General features: G+C 31.0%; 2 protein-coding genes across 5 annotated transcripts in view; one reads left to right on the top strand and one right to left on the bottom strand.

Moving 5' to 3' along the window:
- Positions 1 to 18056, bottom strand: part of PIG-A (phosphatidylinositol glycan anchor biosynthesis class A) — a 67007-nt gene extending 48951 nt beyond the window's left edge. Inside the window, exons 1-3 of one of the 4 annotated variants that reach the window (XM_085813568.1) lie at positions 17879 to 18056; positions 15783 to 15939; positions 4998 to 5120 (exon numbers count right to left, since the gene is read on the bottom strand). In XM_085813568.1, coding sequence (XP_085669694.1) covers positions 4998 to 5120; positions 15783 to 15939; positions 17879 to 17904 — 306 coding nt within the window. In that variant the 5' untranslated portion in view covers positions 17905 to 18056. Of the gene's footprint in view, positions 1 to 4997; positions 5121 to 15782; positions 15940 to 17450; positions 17701 to 17878 lie in introns of those variants that run through there. The other 3 variants (XM_085813569.1, XM_085813570.1, XM_085813571.1) reach the window with 3 other exon arrangements.
- A 121-nt stretch (positions 18057 to 18177) lies between these two features.
- RabX5 (RAS oncogene family member RabX5) overlaps positions 18178 to 19047 on the top strand; it is a 53491-nt gene continuing 52621 nt past the window's right edge. The window contains exon 1 of the mRNA XM_035357755.2: positions 18178 to 18638. Coding sequence (XP_035213646.1) covers positions 18537 to 18638 — 102 coding nt within the window. The 5' untranslated portion in view covers positions 18178 to 18536. The remainder of the gene's footprint in view (positions 18639 to 19047) is intronic.

Raw genomic sequence — 19047 nt, 5'->3', positions numbered from 1 at the left:
CTATAAACATTAATTCTTCCTCTCTATTCTAAAATCGTAATAACTTATCTGCATTGCGTCATTCAAATTAATCATGCGATCTTACGTAACCGTTAATACCAGATGCCTCTTGACGACCAATCACCGAATTGTAAACCAAAACTTTTCTCTTCGCCTGCTTCCATCTTTCATAACGACGCACTTCAGCTTTTGCTCTCTACTGTGTTAAGATGTAATTTCGCTGGCTTGCTTTCTATCTTAACAATATCAAAAATGTAAATCTTCTGTGGAAAGGCACGACTAGAGTGCCAAGTGATTGTGGCCACAAATATCAATTGGAAATAAAAATGGAATTAAAATCGCTTCGACTGCCAAGTTCTTTAAATACTACGCAATCAAAATCTTCTTCAATATGGATGTAATCACGCATCTACACTGCTCCGTCTTTTTTCCTTTGCTTTTATTATTACATATATATATATATATATATATATATATATATATATATATATATATGCACACATCTAATATTTACCTACACATAGCGAGAGAGATGCGAAGGTTTAGAAATTGTTGATGTATGTTTATTAGTATTAATGTAATGAATAAGCTTTTTATTAATGAATGTATATACAAATGTTTTTCATCATTCATAATAATAAATTTAAATTTCCAATGCTTCAGTATGTAGCATTTATAATAAAAATATAGTTCATAATGTGTTTGTAATCTAAAAAGCATTTCATTAATAACATCAAGATAATAGCATACAAATTTAATGTGTATCCTCATTATTAAATAATATATGTTTTAATAAATATACATAATCACTGATTATGCAATTTCAATTTAAAAGTAATTAGCAGAAAAGTAAAGTCGTGCATATACAAACATATTTAAAAAAATTATTCTCTTTAATAAAAAAAAAATCTATTATATAACAATAACATTTTTTTAACATGATCAGTCCAAAATGCGACAAATTTAACGAACTTTTTGGCGATGAATAATTTGTAAACAAATCATTAGAAATAGCATGTCATCACCGAGCACATCATAAAATATTATCTACTCTGAAATTCCCACGATTATAAATTTAATGAATATATAAATATTTAAAAATGACTTAAACAGTTATACTACAACAAAACAACAATATGTATACGGCTTTTTTTGTATTTCTTCAATTAAATCGGCCTCTATTTCAACCGCCCATGATTTCACAAGAGCCATCGCCATATTGAAAATTACCTGTAATCCTTCAGAAGCAGAACTTTCGTCTCATTGGTTGAACGTACGCAGAACACATTTCCAGGCGGAACATTTTTGGAAAAGTTTGAAAATGTTTCGCCTAGCTAGACGAAACATTTCTTGGAAGCCTCCCACATAAAGCAGTGCTACTAGAATCTCGTTTCTAAGAAATGTTTCGCCTAGCCGAGCTTAGTTACATAAATCTACCTATAGTTTTGAACTACTTCTTTTCTATGCACCTTCATTGTGACACTGCTAGAAGCACATCTGATGCATAATTGGGAGGTACAGAGTTCGAATTCTGGCAATGGCACTGCAGATTTCTTCAGTCTCCTGCAGCGATAAATCTAATGGCTCTACATATGTATGCTTAAGTTTTTTTATAAATATAAGCTTCATTTTGAATTATCAAATAAATTCAAAATGCATTTAAAAGAAAATTTAATTTGTTCAGTGAGTGGTTGTTTTTCAAAATTTACAATGTCAGTAGATTGGACTACAGATATATCTGACAGTCAGCTGAAGAAAACTTTAGCTGCTCATATACACGAATATCAATGCTAAAAAAAATGAATGGAATAATTCAAAAAAGATATGACATGCTCGGTCATTACTGTTCAAAGTGAAAATGAACCAATAAGGATTAAAGCAGCAATGGATGAACAATAATCTGAATCAAGGCATTAGAATCAAAGGTCTTTCTTGTTACCCTGCACTTACATGTTCAAATATTAACTATTAATGAATAAATTTCATGGAAAGTGAGCATTTCATTCATTCCACATCAACTACAAAGATGTGTGAATGGATGGAAAATCAATTTAATTGAATATTCTGAACATCATTCACTTCAACGAATGTTTACAATTACTGGAGAAGATTAACTAGATCTCGCTACATGTGCAACCTAAAAGAAATAACTAAGTATTCATCAATAGCAAGATAAGCAGTCCCCAAATTTGTAAATGAAAATATCCATGCCCCAAGCAAAATGTTGATTATTGCCATTAATTATCACAAAAATGCTTTAAGTTGTAATTGATAAGAATCATCAAAAATGGACCACTGTAATGCTTTTCCTCTAAAGGCTAACTTGCTGATCCAGTTGTGGCTGGTAAAAATTTTAAATGATCCAGGCTCTTATATGATAATGTAAGATATTGAATTTATCAAACAGTTAAAGATTATTTGATCAAATGAAAGCTTTTATTATAATCTATATCTACTTATGGTCCCCATCTTTCATCTTTAGATTTTGAATATTTTATTGAACTGAAGATTAAACCTGGTAGTATACATCTATACTGGTAGTATACATAAATATTAAAAAATAAAGAATCTGTAAGTATGAGAGTTCGCTGCACTGTGGAAACATGATGGCACTTACAGCCATCAAATGTTGAACATATCTTTGCGCATAACATGTACACTTTGAATTAAAACTGATTTCCAAATTTGAATTTTATTTATTTTTTATTTTACATGAATTTAGTGAATTTCATATTTAATACAGGGTTCATAGCCACATTTTAGTTAAAAAAATAAGTACTTTTCAAGCACATTTTAAGAAAAAAAATAAGCACCTGTCTAATTACATTATACACAACTGCATAACCTTAAAAATTAGACTTGTAATTTAAAATATGAGAAATGGAGTATTTATTAAGAGAGAATAAGCATTACCTCAACCATGGAAAATAATTACTTTTTTTTTAATTTTAATTAACAGTTCAATTTACAGAACTAGAGAGAAAAAAAAAACTATGCAGAACTAAACTATATTACAAGATTTAATGATGAAATTTCAGTTAAAAATATAGAAAAAATTAATAATAAGGCATATTTATTGTATTCAATTGGAACCTAATAATAAATACAATTTATTTTTCCACTCATATTGATATTTAAATAATTTAAATCTAAATTCTGAACATTTTCTAAATTTTCATTGTATATCAGTTTTCCCTTAACAGATATTGCAAGCAATGTAATTTAAGTAAAAAAGAGGAACATTTCTGAAATCAGAAGACAGAAATTTGCTTCATGCAGTCATCCTTTAACAGTAAAAGCTTAACTAACCCGCATACTTGGAAATTGGCGAATATTCGGACAGTCAAGCGTAACTTGAAAAAGAGGAGCGGAGGGGAGGGGCAGACTGTAGCCGCTCTTTAGATTTTTCCACTAAATAAATGCTTTTGACATTTCGATATGTGCATCATATAAAAATAAACCAATGCATCTGAAAAATATTCTGCTTAGCAAGCACAGTAAAACTCTTTTAAGTGTTCATAAACAAATCTCAGACAGAACATCAAAATTAATTATCTCTGCAAAATATCGCAAACGTTATTGCACAATATGTGCACCGTAATTCTACCCTATGTGATATTATGCAATCGGAATCAACAGCTGCCGGTATTGGGAGAATAAAGAAGTAAATAACTGGGGTGTTTTTCATTCTAATTTTCAACAGACGGCGTTAAATTTCCGGAATAGAATCATTCTTCGTTTGTGTTGGTAGACCGCAGAACGTTTAGTCCTATTCAATCCAGATTGGAAAGTGACAAAAAAAAAAAAAAGTCCATCACTTGTTTTGCAGCGAACTGCAATGGTTTCAATATTCGAGATTTTACGGAGAAATGGGCGAACCTCCCAATCTTCGTATCGTATAATGTATTGGCCAAAAAAATGAAATTATTTTGACTATTCGATTACTTTCCCTTTATTTAAGCCATTCTGAATATTATTCCTTAGAAAGCTAATCTGTGTTAAAACACAACCATTTTTGGAAGTTTACTATACTTCAGCAGTTACTGCAACTATGTTATTATAAACATTCATACATATGCTCATAATATAAGCATAACGATCATAATAAACACGAATATGAACTGACCAAGCGGAACGAGAATGCAAATTATTAAGATCTTGATAGAAATTCAAGCGTGTGTAATATTTGGGTGGGAGGAAAAGAATGCCAAATGCAACGTAATTCTACTGCTTTCGCAATTCTTTGACCAATAGAACGACGGGCACCTGTCTGTACTCTTCGTTGCACACCAAAGGTTATGTTAATGCAGAGAAAGGGGGAAAAGCTATTTCCGGGAGTATAATTCACCATTTGACATTCTATATTAAGAAGAAAAGTTGTTTATTTAGTTTCGGCTTTGGTACCGAGAAAAATAGCACGTTCATTAAAAAAAAGCACTAAAAGCAAAAAATAAGCACTAAAAACAAAACAAAAATAAACAAACAAACAAAAAAAAAGAGCTTTAAAGAAAAAGTAAGCACCTATAAGGGCCTTTACATTTTATTTTCAAATATAAGGACTTATAAGCACTTATAAGGACCGCTACGAACCCTGTAATAAAACTCGTGGAATTAGTGCATATCTTATTTCTGCTCACACACTGTTGTAATAATGCATGAGTACAAGAAATTAAAATTTGAAAACTACATGGAATAAAAATGAACCTCGTTCCCTCCCCCCCCAAAAAAACAACTAATGTAGGGTAAGCTAGTGTTACAAAAACTACTCTGAACCTGAAACTTATCTACCTCAAACTGTAAAATATAAAATCAATCAAATACTAATACAACTATTGTGCAATACTTTCAATATAACACAACATAAGTACTTTTGTACCTTGTATAAAAATGAATTTTTAAAATGTTTGCCTCGCACTACCTTATACAAAAATGCATATATTTATAGAAACAAAATTTAAAAAAAAGCAAAATTAATAATCTTAAACTAAAAAACTTACAGAATGTCCATGGACAATAGATATGTTTTCTCTGACAAGAATATATCTTATCAAAGGAAATGTAGTAAACAGAGTAGGGAAAGTGCATTGGTTATATACAACCCATACTGGTATGTAGTATACCTAAAAGAAATATGTTTTCAAAATATTAAAATAGTATTTTGGTTAATATTTAAAATATATATATATATTTCAAATTGTGAACAATATTAACAGATAAATATTATTTAATATGTCCTCAATATTCTCTCAGACTTAAAAAAAAAAAAAAAAAAAAAAAAAAAAAAAAAAAAAAACTCACGTAAATGCTTGAAATATTAAGTTATATATATCAAGAGATTGATAGATAAAATAGTAAGAAATTTAGAACTAAAACCACAAAGACATTAATGAAATTTAAAACCAGTAAAAAGTTAGTTTCCCCATATAAAATGTAAAATACCCCATCAACTCAGTGTTTAAAAACAAGAAGAAATCCCCAAAACAAGACATAAAAATACCTATAAAAGGAATACAATTAAAATCTAATTCAATGTTGTCAAGTGGAGGTAGATCAGGTTTAATTGAATCCCTTCACCTAGGAAAACCACTTTGTTTCTCTTCATCCAAAATCAGCTGATGAACAATTTTAAAATATTTAATTATGATAGGTCCTGAATGTCTCTTCTGCAGAGTCGCTTTCGTTTCAATTAATTTAAATGAAATAAATTCAATGCCTAATAAAGCAAAAGTAAAATAAATACTATTTATTAATATTAAAACTCAAATTACAATGTAATAATTTACAAATATATTTATAATTAACTGAGAACAAAAATTTTTACTCTATTAACAAAAGTTTGAACTTACTATGGGAAGAACATAGGAACAAAGACAGTAATTCAAATGGAAAGTGTGGCGCCTAATGGTTGCCTGTTTCGTACTATTGGTGGTACAATTTTTTTAAAATTTACTATAAAATTTGAATACACTTTTATTGCAGTTTATATAGTAATAATTTTCAAGTTTCATAAATGGAAATAAAATCAATATTATATTGAAAGTTAAATGTCAATATATATATATATATAAGAAAATAAAGAATATGTAAAAGATTAAATTAGCAGCAAAAATGAATTCCCTTCAGTGTACTATAAATAGTAACCTCTATTTGCACCGTGTAATTTCGAGAAAAATCTATTCATATGACTCTTACATAGATGATACAAATGGAACTGAAACCCAAAATTTAACCAATCACATATTATCTGTATTTCATGCACCTATCTTGTATAAATAGCTGATAACTGTGTATTCTTTCTCTCTTTTGCTTCATCACCTGCATGTTGCTTGTTGCTTAGATTTCACCCTGAACATAAAACACTTTCAATGTTTTGGCTTAGCTGGACTGCTGTTTGTCTGCTCCTTCTATCTTTCTGCAAATTTAACTAAAATGTAAGCTTTTTGGAATAGGCACATTTAATGTGCCAACTTGTTTGTAGCAGCAATATGTTTACTAAAATAAAAGATGAATTAAATATACCTTGACTGCTAAATTTCTTACTTATTGTGGATCGACATTTCACCATATTACAACATCAAAGTTCTATCTGTTCATTACAGATACAACTGCCTGCGTTCTACTACAGAATCTATTACATATATATAAATTTGTGCTTAGCCTTTCTTTAAAATAAAAAATAAATAAATAACTGAATAATACTGTAATAAACATTGAAGCACTCCAATATTTTAAAACAGATGAAATGAAATTTCATTAAGTGTACCTACATTTTAACAAATGAAACGATATATATTACAAAGTCCAAAATTCAGACATCCAATATGTAGAATGATCTAAAATCTGGATCTCTGGATCACTATTAACTTTTTAAAAAAAATATTTTCATGTGCTTTAAGTTTTCAGATTTGATACTTATTCATTACAAAACATGTGGAGAATCTCAATTCTTAATTTCACTTCAGTACTAAATACAGTACCTCAATACTGAAAAAATATGCCTTTTTGCTTGGCATACATTTCACATCTAAACATCATTGATTTTACACCTACTGAATAATTTATATCCCTGACAACAACCTGGCGAATCATCATTTATTATTTTTTGCTTCAGCATTGCATGTCTACCAACACAAGGTAGCTTGTGAAATGACTCATACAGCGATGTCTAAACATTTTCTTAAAATTATTAGTAACTGAATACTATAGAGCCTGGCTATCTTTTACAGTGATAATATGCTTGGTTATGATTACAAACTTCAGCTAACTCCACTTTGAAGTGTTGAGTGTGTTGACAAGGAGAAATGTAACAGAAATTTCTTTCCATATGAAAAAAAAAAAAAAAAAAAAAAGATTTTATAAATGATACTCATAGGCAAAAAAGATTACATTCAGTGCAGTTTGAATTCAGATTCAGTGCCGTTTGAATTGGGATGAACTGATTTGTTATTCAGAAAAGCCGACGGCTGGCACAGAGCTGGTATGGCTGCACTGGATGACAGAATTTAGGATAGGCAAAATGTTCAGAATTTAGAGAAGCACTGAGCAACAAAGTTAGGAGATGACAAAATCTTCAGAATTTGGAAAAGTTACTGGGATGCAAAATTTAGGGGGGGGGGAATTTTTAGAATTTAGAAATGCCCACAGAGACTGTACTGGGATTCAAAATATCTTGTGCTGGCTCTCCATAAGACAGCCTATCTAGCATCGACATTTAAATATATGTGGGAATTTATTTATTTGGGATTCAGATAAGCATGTGTAGAAAATAAGCATTAAGTATAATAAATGACAAAACTAATACAGTCAAAAGTCGTTAATCCGGACTCGTCGGGACTTCGGCGATTCCGGATTATCGATTTTTCCGGATTATAGATCATCAGTTTAAATCTGGTAAAATGGCATGCAGAAATTATAAAATTAAAAATATGAAACCGTAATTTACGAAATAAAGAACAATTATGATGTAAAGGGTATCAAAATTTACAAAAAAAAAAAAAAAAGCTTAATATTTATTTGTTTACTTTATTAAATATTTCTTTCAATGTAAGTTGTTTAAGTTGCTTCGTTTTATGTGATAATACTTTCTCTTTAATTCTATAAATAGACATAATTTCTTGTTCAGTTACAAAGTTCCACTGTTCAAGTCCTATAATTGCTGTGTCGAGAATACCGACTAATTTGTCAATCGAAATTTTTTAGTTTTCAATAACCTCTCTGTCACTTACTTCACTATCGGAAGCGAATTATAATGACAAGGAATTTGATTTAAATCATATCAAAGATGGAGTACATCGAGATGAAATACTACATTGAGTAAGCAATTATAAGCCAAATAAAATAAAAACATCTGCCCTTAAGATAAGGATAATGCTGACAGATCAACTTCCAATTCATTGCACGCCACGGGGGTGTTAAAGATAAACAAAGTTTAGATAAACAAACGTTAAAGTTTAGATAAACAAAGGATATGCCTTTATCCATTTTTTGCAGCAATTCCACTTTTGGTTAATGGACTCCGAAAGATACATTCGCTTTATATATCCTTTACATATTAGTAAATATATATCGGAAATTCTATTTGACGTAATCGAAAGTTCAAGCTTACTTTTATAAAATTGCTCTAACAGTCTGCAAAAAATAATAATCCGGATCCAATTCGAAGATTAAGGAACAACGCAATCTGCAACATTAACTGAAATAGATAATTAGATAATTTTAGCTTAGCTTATCCCGTCCATTATACATTAAACTCGGATTCGTAAACGTATTTTGCGCACGCGCGAATTCGCAGCGGTAAAGGTCTTACGCGCATGCGTCAACGCGATGCATGCGCAGAAAGTTTGTAGCTTTGAGGTCCGAATTATAGATCATTCCGGATTATGGGTGTCCGAATTAATGACTTTTGACTGTACAATTCAGACTTAACTTCATCACCATGCCAAAGAAGCAAGACATAATTTAGCAGAACAACACATTAGTTGCCAATCTCATGATATACTGCCAATAGTGTATAACAGAGACTGCTAAGTTTTATGATGACAGCCACAAATTTCAAGGATTTCAGACCTCACAAACAAAACAGAAAATATTCCAATTAATGTAATTTGTAAACTGATAAACAGAAGGTTTTCATTGCAATGACATTACCGCACATCAATCAAGTAAAGGATAGCAAAATCTGTAGTATGGTTCTACATCCCATAAATATCAATACCGATGGTAAAGATGGCAACACAGAGATTGCTGAGAATGAAAAAATTTTGATTGACAGTTCAGTAGAAATTCTCGGCATGGCAATTACAGAATTATTGGCAAACGTTATCAACATGTGAAATGAAAACATACTTTAGCAGTTTAAAATAAAAAATTTAATTTTTAAATAAGGAATATATAATGTGTAAAAAAGAAAATAAAATGCTTAAATTCTTTTCCAAATTTTTCTGTAATTTTTTTTTTTTTTCTTTTTTTTTTTTTCCAGTATGCTCCTTAAGAACACACTGATCTGTTTTTGCTTTAAAAAACATCAGAAATTTATAGAGACTGAATAACATGTAAATCTTGGTAACACTGGCTATCTACCAAATATATCACCTCATTGTTCTTTTTAGAGATTTTGGTGCTTAATTCTGTATTCTTGTAGAAATTTTACTGCAGTTTCTTCCACTGCAAGCAAATTTCACAAGCACATGTTTTAAAATTAAGTTTGAGGCAAAAAAATCATGATTTGTTTATGAAGACCATTAGAAGTTGGAAAAAGAATATAAAGGAAAATGATAGCATTGCTTCAATGAATGATTGTTATAAGTATGGCTACCTGAAGAATGGTTGTCAGAGTTTTGCACATTCTGGAATTTTGGTAACTTTTACTAAGGAAACAAACAGTACTTATGTGTTAACAACATACATGTAAGTTAACAACTTTCAATTTTAATTTTTATTCTGTATGCATATTTTGTCATAAAAATAACATATTTTACAAGTCTGTAATCATTTTATGACAAAATCCATCCAAATTTGAATACTGGAAACAACTTTATTTTTTGCCAGGATAACTATTCTAAGTACACGGCCCTCAATGTTCGCCTTTGGTGTGTCTATAATTATCCATACGTTCTGAAAACACCACCTCAGTCACTAGATTTAAGCTCAACAGAACACATCTGGAGAGAATTAGAAGTTAGAGTATGAAGACACGATGTTAAAACGAAAACCAAACTAAAAACAATAATGATGCAAGAACGGAGAAATATTGATACACATACTACCAAAAAAAAAAAAAAAAAAAAAAAAAAAAAACTGGTGAACTCTATGCCAGATGTTTGAAAACTGTCATAAATACTGCAGTATATACTACAAAATACTAACAGAAATGCTACAGTATTTACTAAATGTGTGCAGATTTCTTTAAAGCGTATGAAGACTTTTGTGAGGTAAATTTTCTGTTATTTTTTAATTATTGATTTTCTCAAAAAAAGTTCTAATATGTTCATAAAATAATTAATGTAGTTTTGCTAAGAGAAATTTATAAATATTATTAAAAATTTTTCATTCTAAAATATTAATTTGGTTGATCTTTGGATTATGGTAACTTGGCGATTTTTTGGCGAAAATTTGGCGACCAACTCTGCTACAGCAACCCTCTATTTTTTTTTTCGCCGCCATTTTGTCTTCACAAAGTAAAGACATGTTTCTTTTCTTTTTATTTACTGAACACTTTTTCCAACAATGTACTAGCCGAATTACACTTATGCTAGAAATTTTATGTAACAAAACTGCTTAATCATGACAAATATTAATTGCAAAATTGGGAAAAAGTGCACAATCGCAAACTCCTTGCATGTTTTTCAGAATAGCACATACACATAAACCATTTACACATCGACTTATTTTTACTTAAAAAAACATCCCAGAATTGCAGAAAAATGGCATTGCACACTTAACTTTATCCATCTACACTGCTATTTTTTCATAAATTACAAAAATTTGCACGAAAATGCAAAAAAAATTCTGTGAATCTTTAAACTCTGTAAAAAACACATACAGTCAAAAGTCGTTAATCCGGACTCGTCGGGACTTCGGCGATTCCGGATTATTGATTTTTCCGGATTATAGATCATCAGTTTAAATCTGGTAAGATGGCATGCAGAAATTATAAAATTAAAAATATGAAACCGTAATTTACGAAATAAAGAACAATTATGATGTAAAGGGTATCAAAATTTAGAAAAAAAAAAAAAGCTTAATATTTATTTGTTTACTTTATTAAATATTTCTTTCAATGTAAGTTGTTTAAGTTGCTTCGTTTTATGTGATAATACTTTCTCTTTAATTCTATAAACAGACATAATTTCTTGTTCAGTTACAAAGTTCCACTGTTCAAGTCCTATAATTGCTGTGTCGAGAATACCGACTAATTTGTCAATCGAAATTTTTTCGTTTTCAATAACCTCTGTCACTCTCTTCGCTATCGGAAGCGAATTATAATGAAGAGGCATTTGATTTAAATCATATCAAAGACGGAGTACATCAAGATGAAATACTACATTGAGTAAGCAATTATAAGCCAAATAAAATAAAAACATCTGCCCTTAAGATAAGGATAGTTCTGACAGATCAACTTCCAATTCATTACACGCCACTGCGGTGTTAAAGATAAACAAAGTTTAGATAAACAAACGTTAAAGTTTAGATAAACAAAGCATATACCTTTATCCATTTTTTGCAGCAATTCCACTTTTTGTTTAATGGACTCCGAAAGTTACTTTCGCTTTGTATATCCTTTACATATTAGTAAATATATATTGGAAATTCTATTTGACATAATCGATAGTTCAAGCTTACTTTTATAAAATTGCTCTAACAGTCTGCAAAAAATAATAATCCGGATCCAATTCGAAGATTAAGGAACAATGCAATCTGCAACATTAACTGAAATAGATAATTAGATAATTTTAGCTTAGCTTATCCCGTCCGTTATACATTAAACGCGCAGTCGTAAACGTATTTTGTGCACGCGCACACGCAAATTCGCAGCGGTAAAGGTAGCGGTCGATTCGACGCATGCGCAGAAAGTTGGTAGCTTTGAGGTCCGGATTATAGATCATTCCGGATTATGGGTGTCCGAATTAACGACTTTTGACTGTATATGAAATTACCTGATTGCGAAAAAGTATATACCATTTACAAGGATGAACATTTCCATGTATAAAATAAATAAAATATCCAAAAACTTTTACCTCTAAATTATCTATTATATTATAAACGTCACCAACAAATTCATACCGCAAACATTACAAATGGTTACAAATACCGTAATTTCGCGCGTATAGTCCGCGGACTATCTGTGTTTAAAATGCGAATTTTTGAAGCTGCGGACTATCCACCAGTGCGGATAGTACGCTGGTTGTTCACGGTTAAAATTGTTGAAATTTAAAAAACACGCTGTCGTAAACTGCCGATAATAAAATATAAAAAAAGCGTGAGATTCCAAGTATCCTTCGCACTGCTTTAGCACAACCGCCGGGAGGGGGAAAAGTAGTCGATGCGTCAACTCGGTTTTTAGCACAGCCGACTGTATATACTTATAGAGTTGGCTGTGGTTTTTAGGAGCCATAGTAGCAAGTACCTGGAGCAAAGAGAGATTCTTTGCCTGGAGTACGAAAAAAAAGCGTGATTCGTTTACTTATAGCGTGGTTTGGCAACACCAAGTGAGTGGGGTCGAAGGTCACATTTCATTACCACTTATCACGAGGATAGCACGTTGCACAATATTTTGTTTTCGTATTTTGTCTTTCATCTTCGGTAACGTTGATGAAACATCGCCGGAGATTTACTGCTGAGAGGTAGTTGAGAAAACTGAAAAAGATGGAAATAGAGAAGTGGGCCGTTATTGGTTTAATCCTAGTATCCGGTGCACACGGGATTTGACTACTTTTGGCGACTTTATGATGAGCAGTAAAAACGGGACATATACGATGAGTAGTTAACGGGTCATTCAAAGAAAATATATAGTTAAACATAGTATATACTATGTATATAGTATATATACTATGGGTGTATAGTATATATATATAGACGTTCTTTGGATCATTTTTGGTGTTGGCGATAATTTTCAAAGTCGCGCCAAGGCTGCACCGTATACTAGGATTTTACTCCGTTATTTTGAAGTGGACAAGAAAGCGGTGAGAAATTTGCGCAAACAAAAGGATGTGTTTAAAAAGCATAGGAATATTGCCATATTAAAAAAACATAATTTCGGACGTATAGTCCGCGGACTATCCGGTGGTGCGAACTATCTGACAATTTTAAAATTTTTTTTTATACGAGGGCCATCCAGGAAGTAGATTACGTTTCCGTCTGTGTCCGCTAGGGGCGGGGCTAGCGCGGCCATCTTGGGGTCAGAGCGTTGCGCAGCTCAGTCTGCATCTAGCCGTGCTAGTGAGAGGTTCGTGCTGTGCTCCGTTCAGATACTGTGACGGTTTGAAATGTCTGCGTTAATTGAAAATCCCGCGAGCTGCGAGGTGCGCTCAGTAATAAGGTTTCTGACTGCAAAAAACTGTAAACCGATAGAAATCTATCGGCAGCTTCGTGAAGTGTATGGGGACAACATTATCACTGAAGGTGGAGTGCATCAGTGAGTCATAAGATTTCAAAATGGCCGAACCAATGTTCACGACGAAGATCGAAGTGGGAGACCCAGCATAGTGACCGCCGAACTTCTCGAAAAAGTCGATGCTAAAGTCCGTGAAAATCGAAATTTCACAATAACGGAACTTTCTTTGAGTTTTCCACAAATTTCGCGAAGTTTGTTGCACGAAATCATCAGCGAAAAGCTTGGTTACCACAAGTTTTGTGCAAGATGGATTCCAAAAATCTTGACAGAGGACCACAAAAATCAGCGAATGGCTGCAGCGTTGAACTTTTTGGACGCTTACCATAAGGATGGTGACTCTTTACTCGATCGCATCGTTACTGGTGACGAAACATGGGTGAAACATGTGAACTGTGAAACGAAATTGCAATCAATGCAGTGGGGGCACACAAGTTCTCCCCAAAAACCCAAGAAATGCATGCAAACAATGTCGGCAAGGAAGATGATGGCGACTGTTTTTTGGGACAGAAAAGGTGTAATTTTGGTGGACTTCCTGGAAAGAGGCACTACAATAAACTCTCAAAGGTATTGCCAAACTCTCCAAAAACTCAGAAGAGCAATTCAAAACAAGCGCAGAGGAATGTTGAGCTCTAAGATCTTGTTGATTCACGACAACGCCCGGCCCCACACGGCAAATGTCACTCGTAAAGTTCTTGAATCTTTTAAGTGGGAGTTGTTTCCTCATCCGCCGTACAGTCCCGACCTGGCACCGAGCGACTTCCACCTATTCCCAGCAATGAAGAAGTGGCTGGCTATGCAGCGTTTTGATGACGAAGCACAGCTGCAAGAAGAGGTAACGAAGTGGTTGAAGGCGCAGGTGGCCGAATTTTTCGATGAAGGAATTTCCAAGCTCGTACATCGCTACGATAAATGCCTTAATTTGTATGGTGACTATGTAGAAAAGTAGTATTTGAGTGTGGCTTTCATCTGTATATAATAAAATTTGTTTCCTATACTTTGTTTATTTTTTTATTCCAAAACGTAATCTACTTTCTGGATAGCCCTCGTATAAAATCGTGTCTGCGTACTATACGATGGTGCGGATTATACGTGCGAAATTACGGTACTTAGTGTCAAATATTTAAATTAATTCCATACACGTTTACTTCAACTGAAACGTATACCAAATTCCTACAAACATAAAATTCACAAAATAACTATCATTTAATTAAAATATCACTAAACCATGTACACGTCGACTTATTTTTACTTAAAAAAAAATCCTAGAATTGCACAAAAATGGCATAGCGCACACTCTTCACTATACCCATGTACACTGCTTTTTTCTCATAAATTAGAAAAATTTCACGAAAATGCATGAAAATACTCAACGTATTCCAAAATACTACAAACATATAACTCACAAAATCACGATCATTAAATTAAAATATAATTAAATTAAAAAACACTACTTAAAATATAAATAAGCACATACATTAAATTCATAAAAATTAGATTACAATCCTAATTATTTTAAACTAAATCATTGCTAATAACAATTTTCCAATAATATCATATTAATTTATTTATTCCTTACATTTAGAACAATGCATAAAAATAATATCCTCAAATGATTAAAAATACTAACTTACCTAATCTTCAGAATCTTCATTACGTGGCATGCACACTTCCACTATTTCACACAACACACAATGACAGTTTTCCAAATTCCCCCCTTTTCCGATTAAAGTACTGTAATTCGTCCATTAATGTCACATGACATATCTCATGATCTCTCATTTCCCTCACACAAAATAATGCGTAATCGGAACTAAGTACTTCTCACATTATTACCAAAGTCCTAGGTAGTAACCTTTATCGCCTCCAAAATGTTGCCAAACTACCAGTTACCATATTCCAAAGATCAGCCATTAATTTTTATTAATGAAATTCACTGAAGCAATATTTCACTGTAACTTGTAAGTGTACAAACACTTTTGTGAGCCACTGTAATTATACCTTAAAATTTATCTGAGAACATTCCAAAACTTTAATTAATTCAACAAAGTTCAATAACAAATATGGCATACAATACTAGTCATATTTGTTATTGGGACAAATGAAAATTACCATACAGTTACTAAAACTTCCACAAACTATAAACAGTTTTTAATGCAAAAGACAAATATACCTTTAGACCTCCAGTTAGGTAGCGTATTCCTTTCCGATTTCCATATGCATGAGTAATCACTATTACTTTGTGTCCTTTATTAAGTAAACACTGGGAAAGCTGGTAAATATGACTTTCAACTCCACCAGTGTTAGGATAAAAAAAGTCTGACACCATGCTAAATAATATGGGAAAAAATATAAATAAATAAAAGTATGATAAATCAACAGAAAATAAAAGATATGATTTAGGTTCTGCTTAAAAAAATGTATTAATTTCAACTCATCTTGCAAATATTAAGTATTCATTTGAATATTGAAGAACATAGAAAATTTAATTTACCATTAATAATTTCAGTATTTATTTTATTTTTGCAACCTCTTTAAACAAACACATTAAACAAGGGATGATACAAAGTAAAATATCTTTTAATTTATATACAAAATAATTAACAAGTAAACATTACATTGTAAGTATTGAACATTCTAACTAATTCTCTACACATTTTGGTTTCTAATAATTAAATATAAATACCCACACTGAAGATAAGATTTTATTTTACTTATTCATAACTATAGGCCATATTTCTATAATATGATGACAATTTTGTTTTTTTGCCATCAATGTTACAACAAAAAACTACCTAGACAAATTCCCAAACTGCTGAAATTTAGAACAGATATATACCCAATTTTAAAACATACCATGAAAGATTTTGGAATAGTTGTTAGATCTAGATTTTACCTAATTTCTTTAGCAAGTGTAATTTTCAATTAATGATCAATATTATGGATTACTAATTTATTCTTGAAGAAAGACACTTATTTGTTTAATCTAAAAAATAACAATTAACCACTAGAATTAAACCTAAATATTTCATATTATAATTTATATATACTAAGTGACAAAAAATCTCATGACAAGCCAGTCATGACACTCAAGGGATTAACATTTGAAATCAAAAATGAAAAAAACAATATAAAAATGTCAATTTATTTATTTACAGCTATAAAGAATCAAGCAGTGGTGGAAAAAACAGAAGTATAACTGCTTTATCATGACAGATAAGAGTAGAGTACTCTAATCCATATAATAATGAGCCTACATAAAATTTATGGGTCACAAGTTCATATTTCTGTAATAATAGGCCAAAAACATTACTGCATCAAAAAAAAAAAAAAAAAAAAAAAAAATGTCTATAAAAAATATTCAAAATTTTCATGTTTTCACATTTTTTCCATAACAAAGAATTCCAGCATCTTCATGCAGGATTTATGCAATTATTTAAGATTTACACAACTGCATCAACAAGAACTGAGAATTTAGATAATTTTTAATGAAATGCTAAAATACTGAATTTTTCAAGCACACATCACCAGTGCCCTACAGTAATTAAAGCAAGTATTCTCAATCCCTGACCTCAGTGGAAAATAAGAAAATTTACTTAATTTACTTAATAAGAAAATTTACTGCATACTATGAAATTATTATAACTGACATGCACTAGGTATCACTAACTTCATGCTTATATGATTCATCTTTAAGAAAGATTTATGAAGAGTTAATGCTCTTCTCATTGCTGGTTCTGCCTTGAGACTACAGTTTACTTGAATCAACATACTGGCAGATTTTTAACAGATCTGTGTTTACTTAAGAAAGCAAATATTAAATATAAATACATATATATACTTAAAGCATCTAAAGTTAATATAGATTGGAATCGGAGCATAGAACTTGCATTCACGACATATGTAGCTTCTAGCTCTGTAATCATTCAGCTAATTTTATTATTATTTTTTTTTCAAACTATCGCGTATCTATAAAAAATTCTATAACAAATTTATTGTAAAATTCCAGTAAGAGCCGCCCTATGCAGTTAAACCAATGTTTCAAAGGCAAAATGTGTGACATTATAAAGACTTAATCAACAGCGAAGTTCCAGCCATTGTCATTATATAAATCCTTACGGAAGATACAGACGAAATAAGTGATTCTGAAATTATTTGATCAAAATGTATTCATGTCACTGTGATGTATGTCGATAATTCAAGAGACATTCAAATGCATTTCTATACATATCTTAACATTTCTCTGATAAACATTACAATATTGTTTACCATAGCTTATGCCTTTTTTTACTCATTTAAGGAGATAATTGTGTAATGTTTAATCAAATTTTTGACACAGCAGATGAACAACTCTCATACTTGAATACACTTCAAAGTACCGAAACTAAACACAGGAAATGCCTATCAAGCATGTAGTGAAACAAAGAACTGTTCATTTCCTTCATTTCCGCTTGAGTTAGCAGAGGTCTTTAAATGGTGAGGCTGACTCATTATGCTCTTTCGATGACTCAAAGAACGATAAAATTCTATACAACTATTTACTTAATAATGTCCTTAAATAATATATTTATACAATGCAATATTATATAATTCTATTTATCCTTTTTTTTTTTCTTTATAAAGTAACGTCAAAATTATACTATTGAAAGTACTATAATACTAAAGCGCCATCTATAAAATTTATTATTGTTTACAGCGTTGCGACCATGGTTACAGAGCAGACGCTTTTGTTCGAATTCAGATTGTTTGTTACAACTTTTGAAGATTGTTTTGATCTGTGATCTGTTTGCAAATTTATGTATTTACTGTTTCAACAGCTGTCTCCATTTCCTGATTTCATAAGCTGTAGCTCTGTTATCAGTTGCAGCTTCTTTGACTAATAATTTAGTAATCCGAAAAATATTTTTTATGTGAGTCTGAGCTACAGATGTTTCGAAATAACAATGAGCGAACTCTTGAACAGCCACCGTTCCATGTTATGGCCTTGCCCAAAACTGTTGAACAAAGAACCATAGACAAGTTGCCTTTGGTATATGACATTAAAAAGTTTCTGCATTATTGAGCATAAGCATTTTATTGAGAATGTTTACTATTTTTTTAGATTGAATTATGCTAGTTGTGTATTAGTACTGTGTTTGTGAACAGTTATTTTTCTCTGGAGCGTGTATCTGTTATTTATTGTATTGCATATTAATAAAAACGTAGCTTGCTATATGAATTTATATTGAAAATAAAATAAATAAAGAGTATTTGTTTGAAATCTTAATATACATCATTTAATATCCGGATTTTTATTGTTGTTAGTGTATATATAAGTGCTTATGACAAATTTAAACAATTATTTAAAACTTAATGAAATTCTTTATTTATAATTATCTTTGAGTTTGCATGTTTTATTTGATAGTAACTTATAACTGTAACTGAAAATAACTATTTAA

Source organism: Stegodyphus dumicola, chromosome 3 (assembly GCF_044657685.1).
Source record: "Stegodyphus dumicola isolate Sdum_Otavi_A_Nest chromosome 3, ASM4465768v1".
In the NCBI taxonomy this organism is placed as follows: Eukaryota; Metazoa; Arthropoda; class Arachnida; order Araneae; family Eresidae; genus Stegodyphus; species Stegodyphus dumicola.
This window is presented reverse-complemented; position numbering and strand designations above follow the sequence as displayed.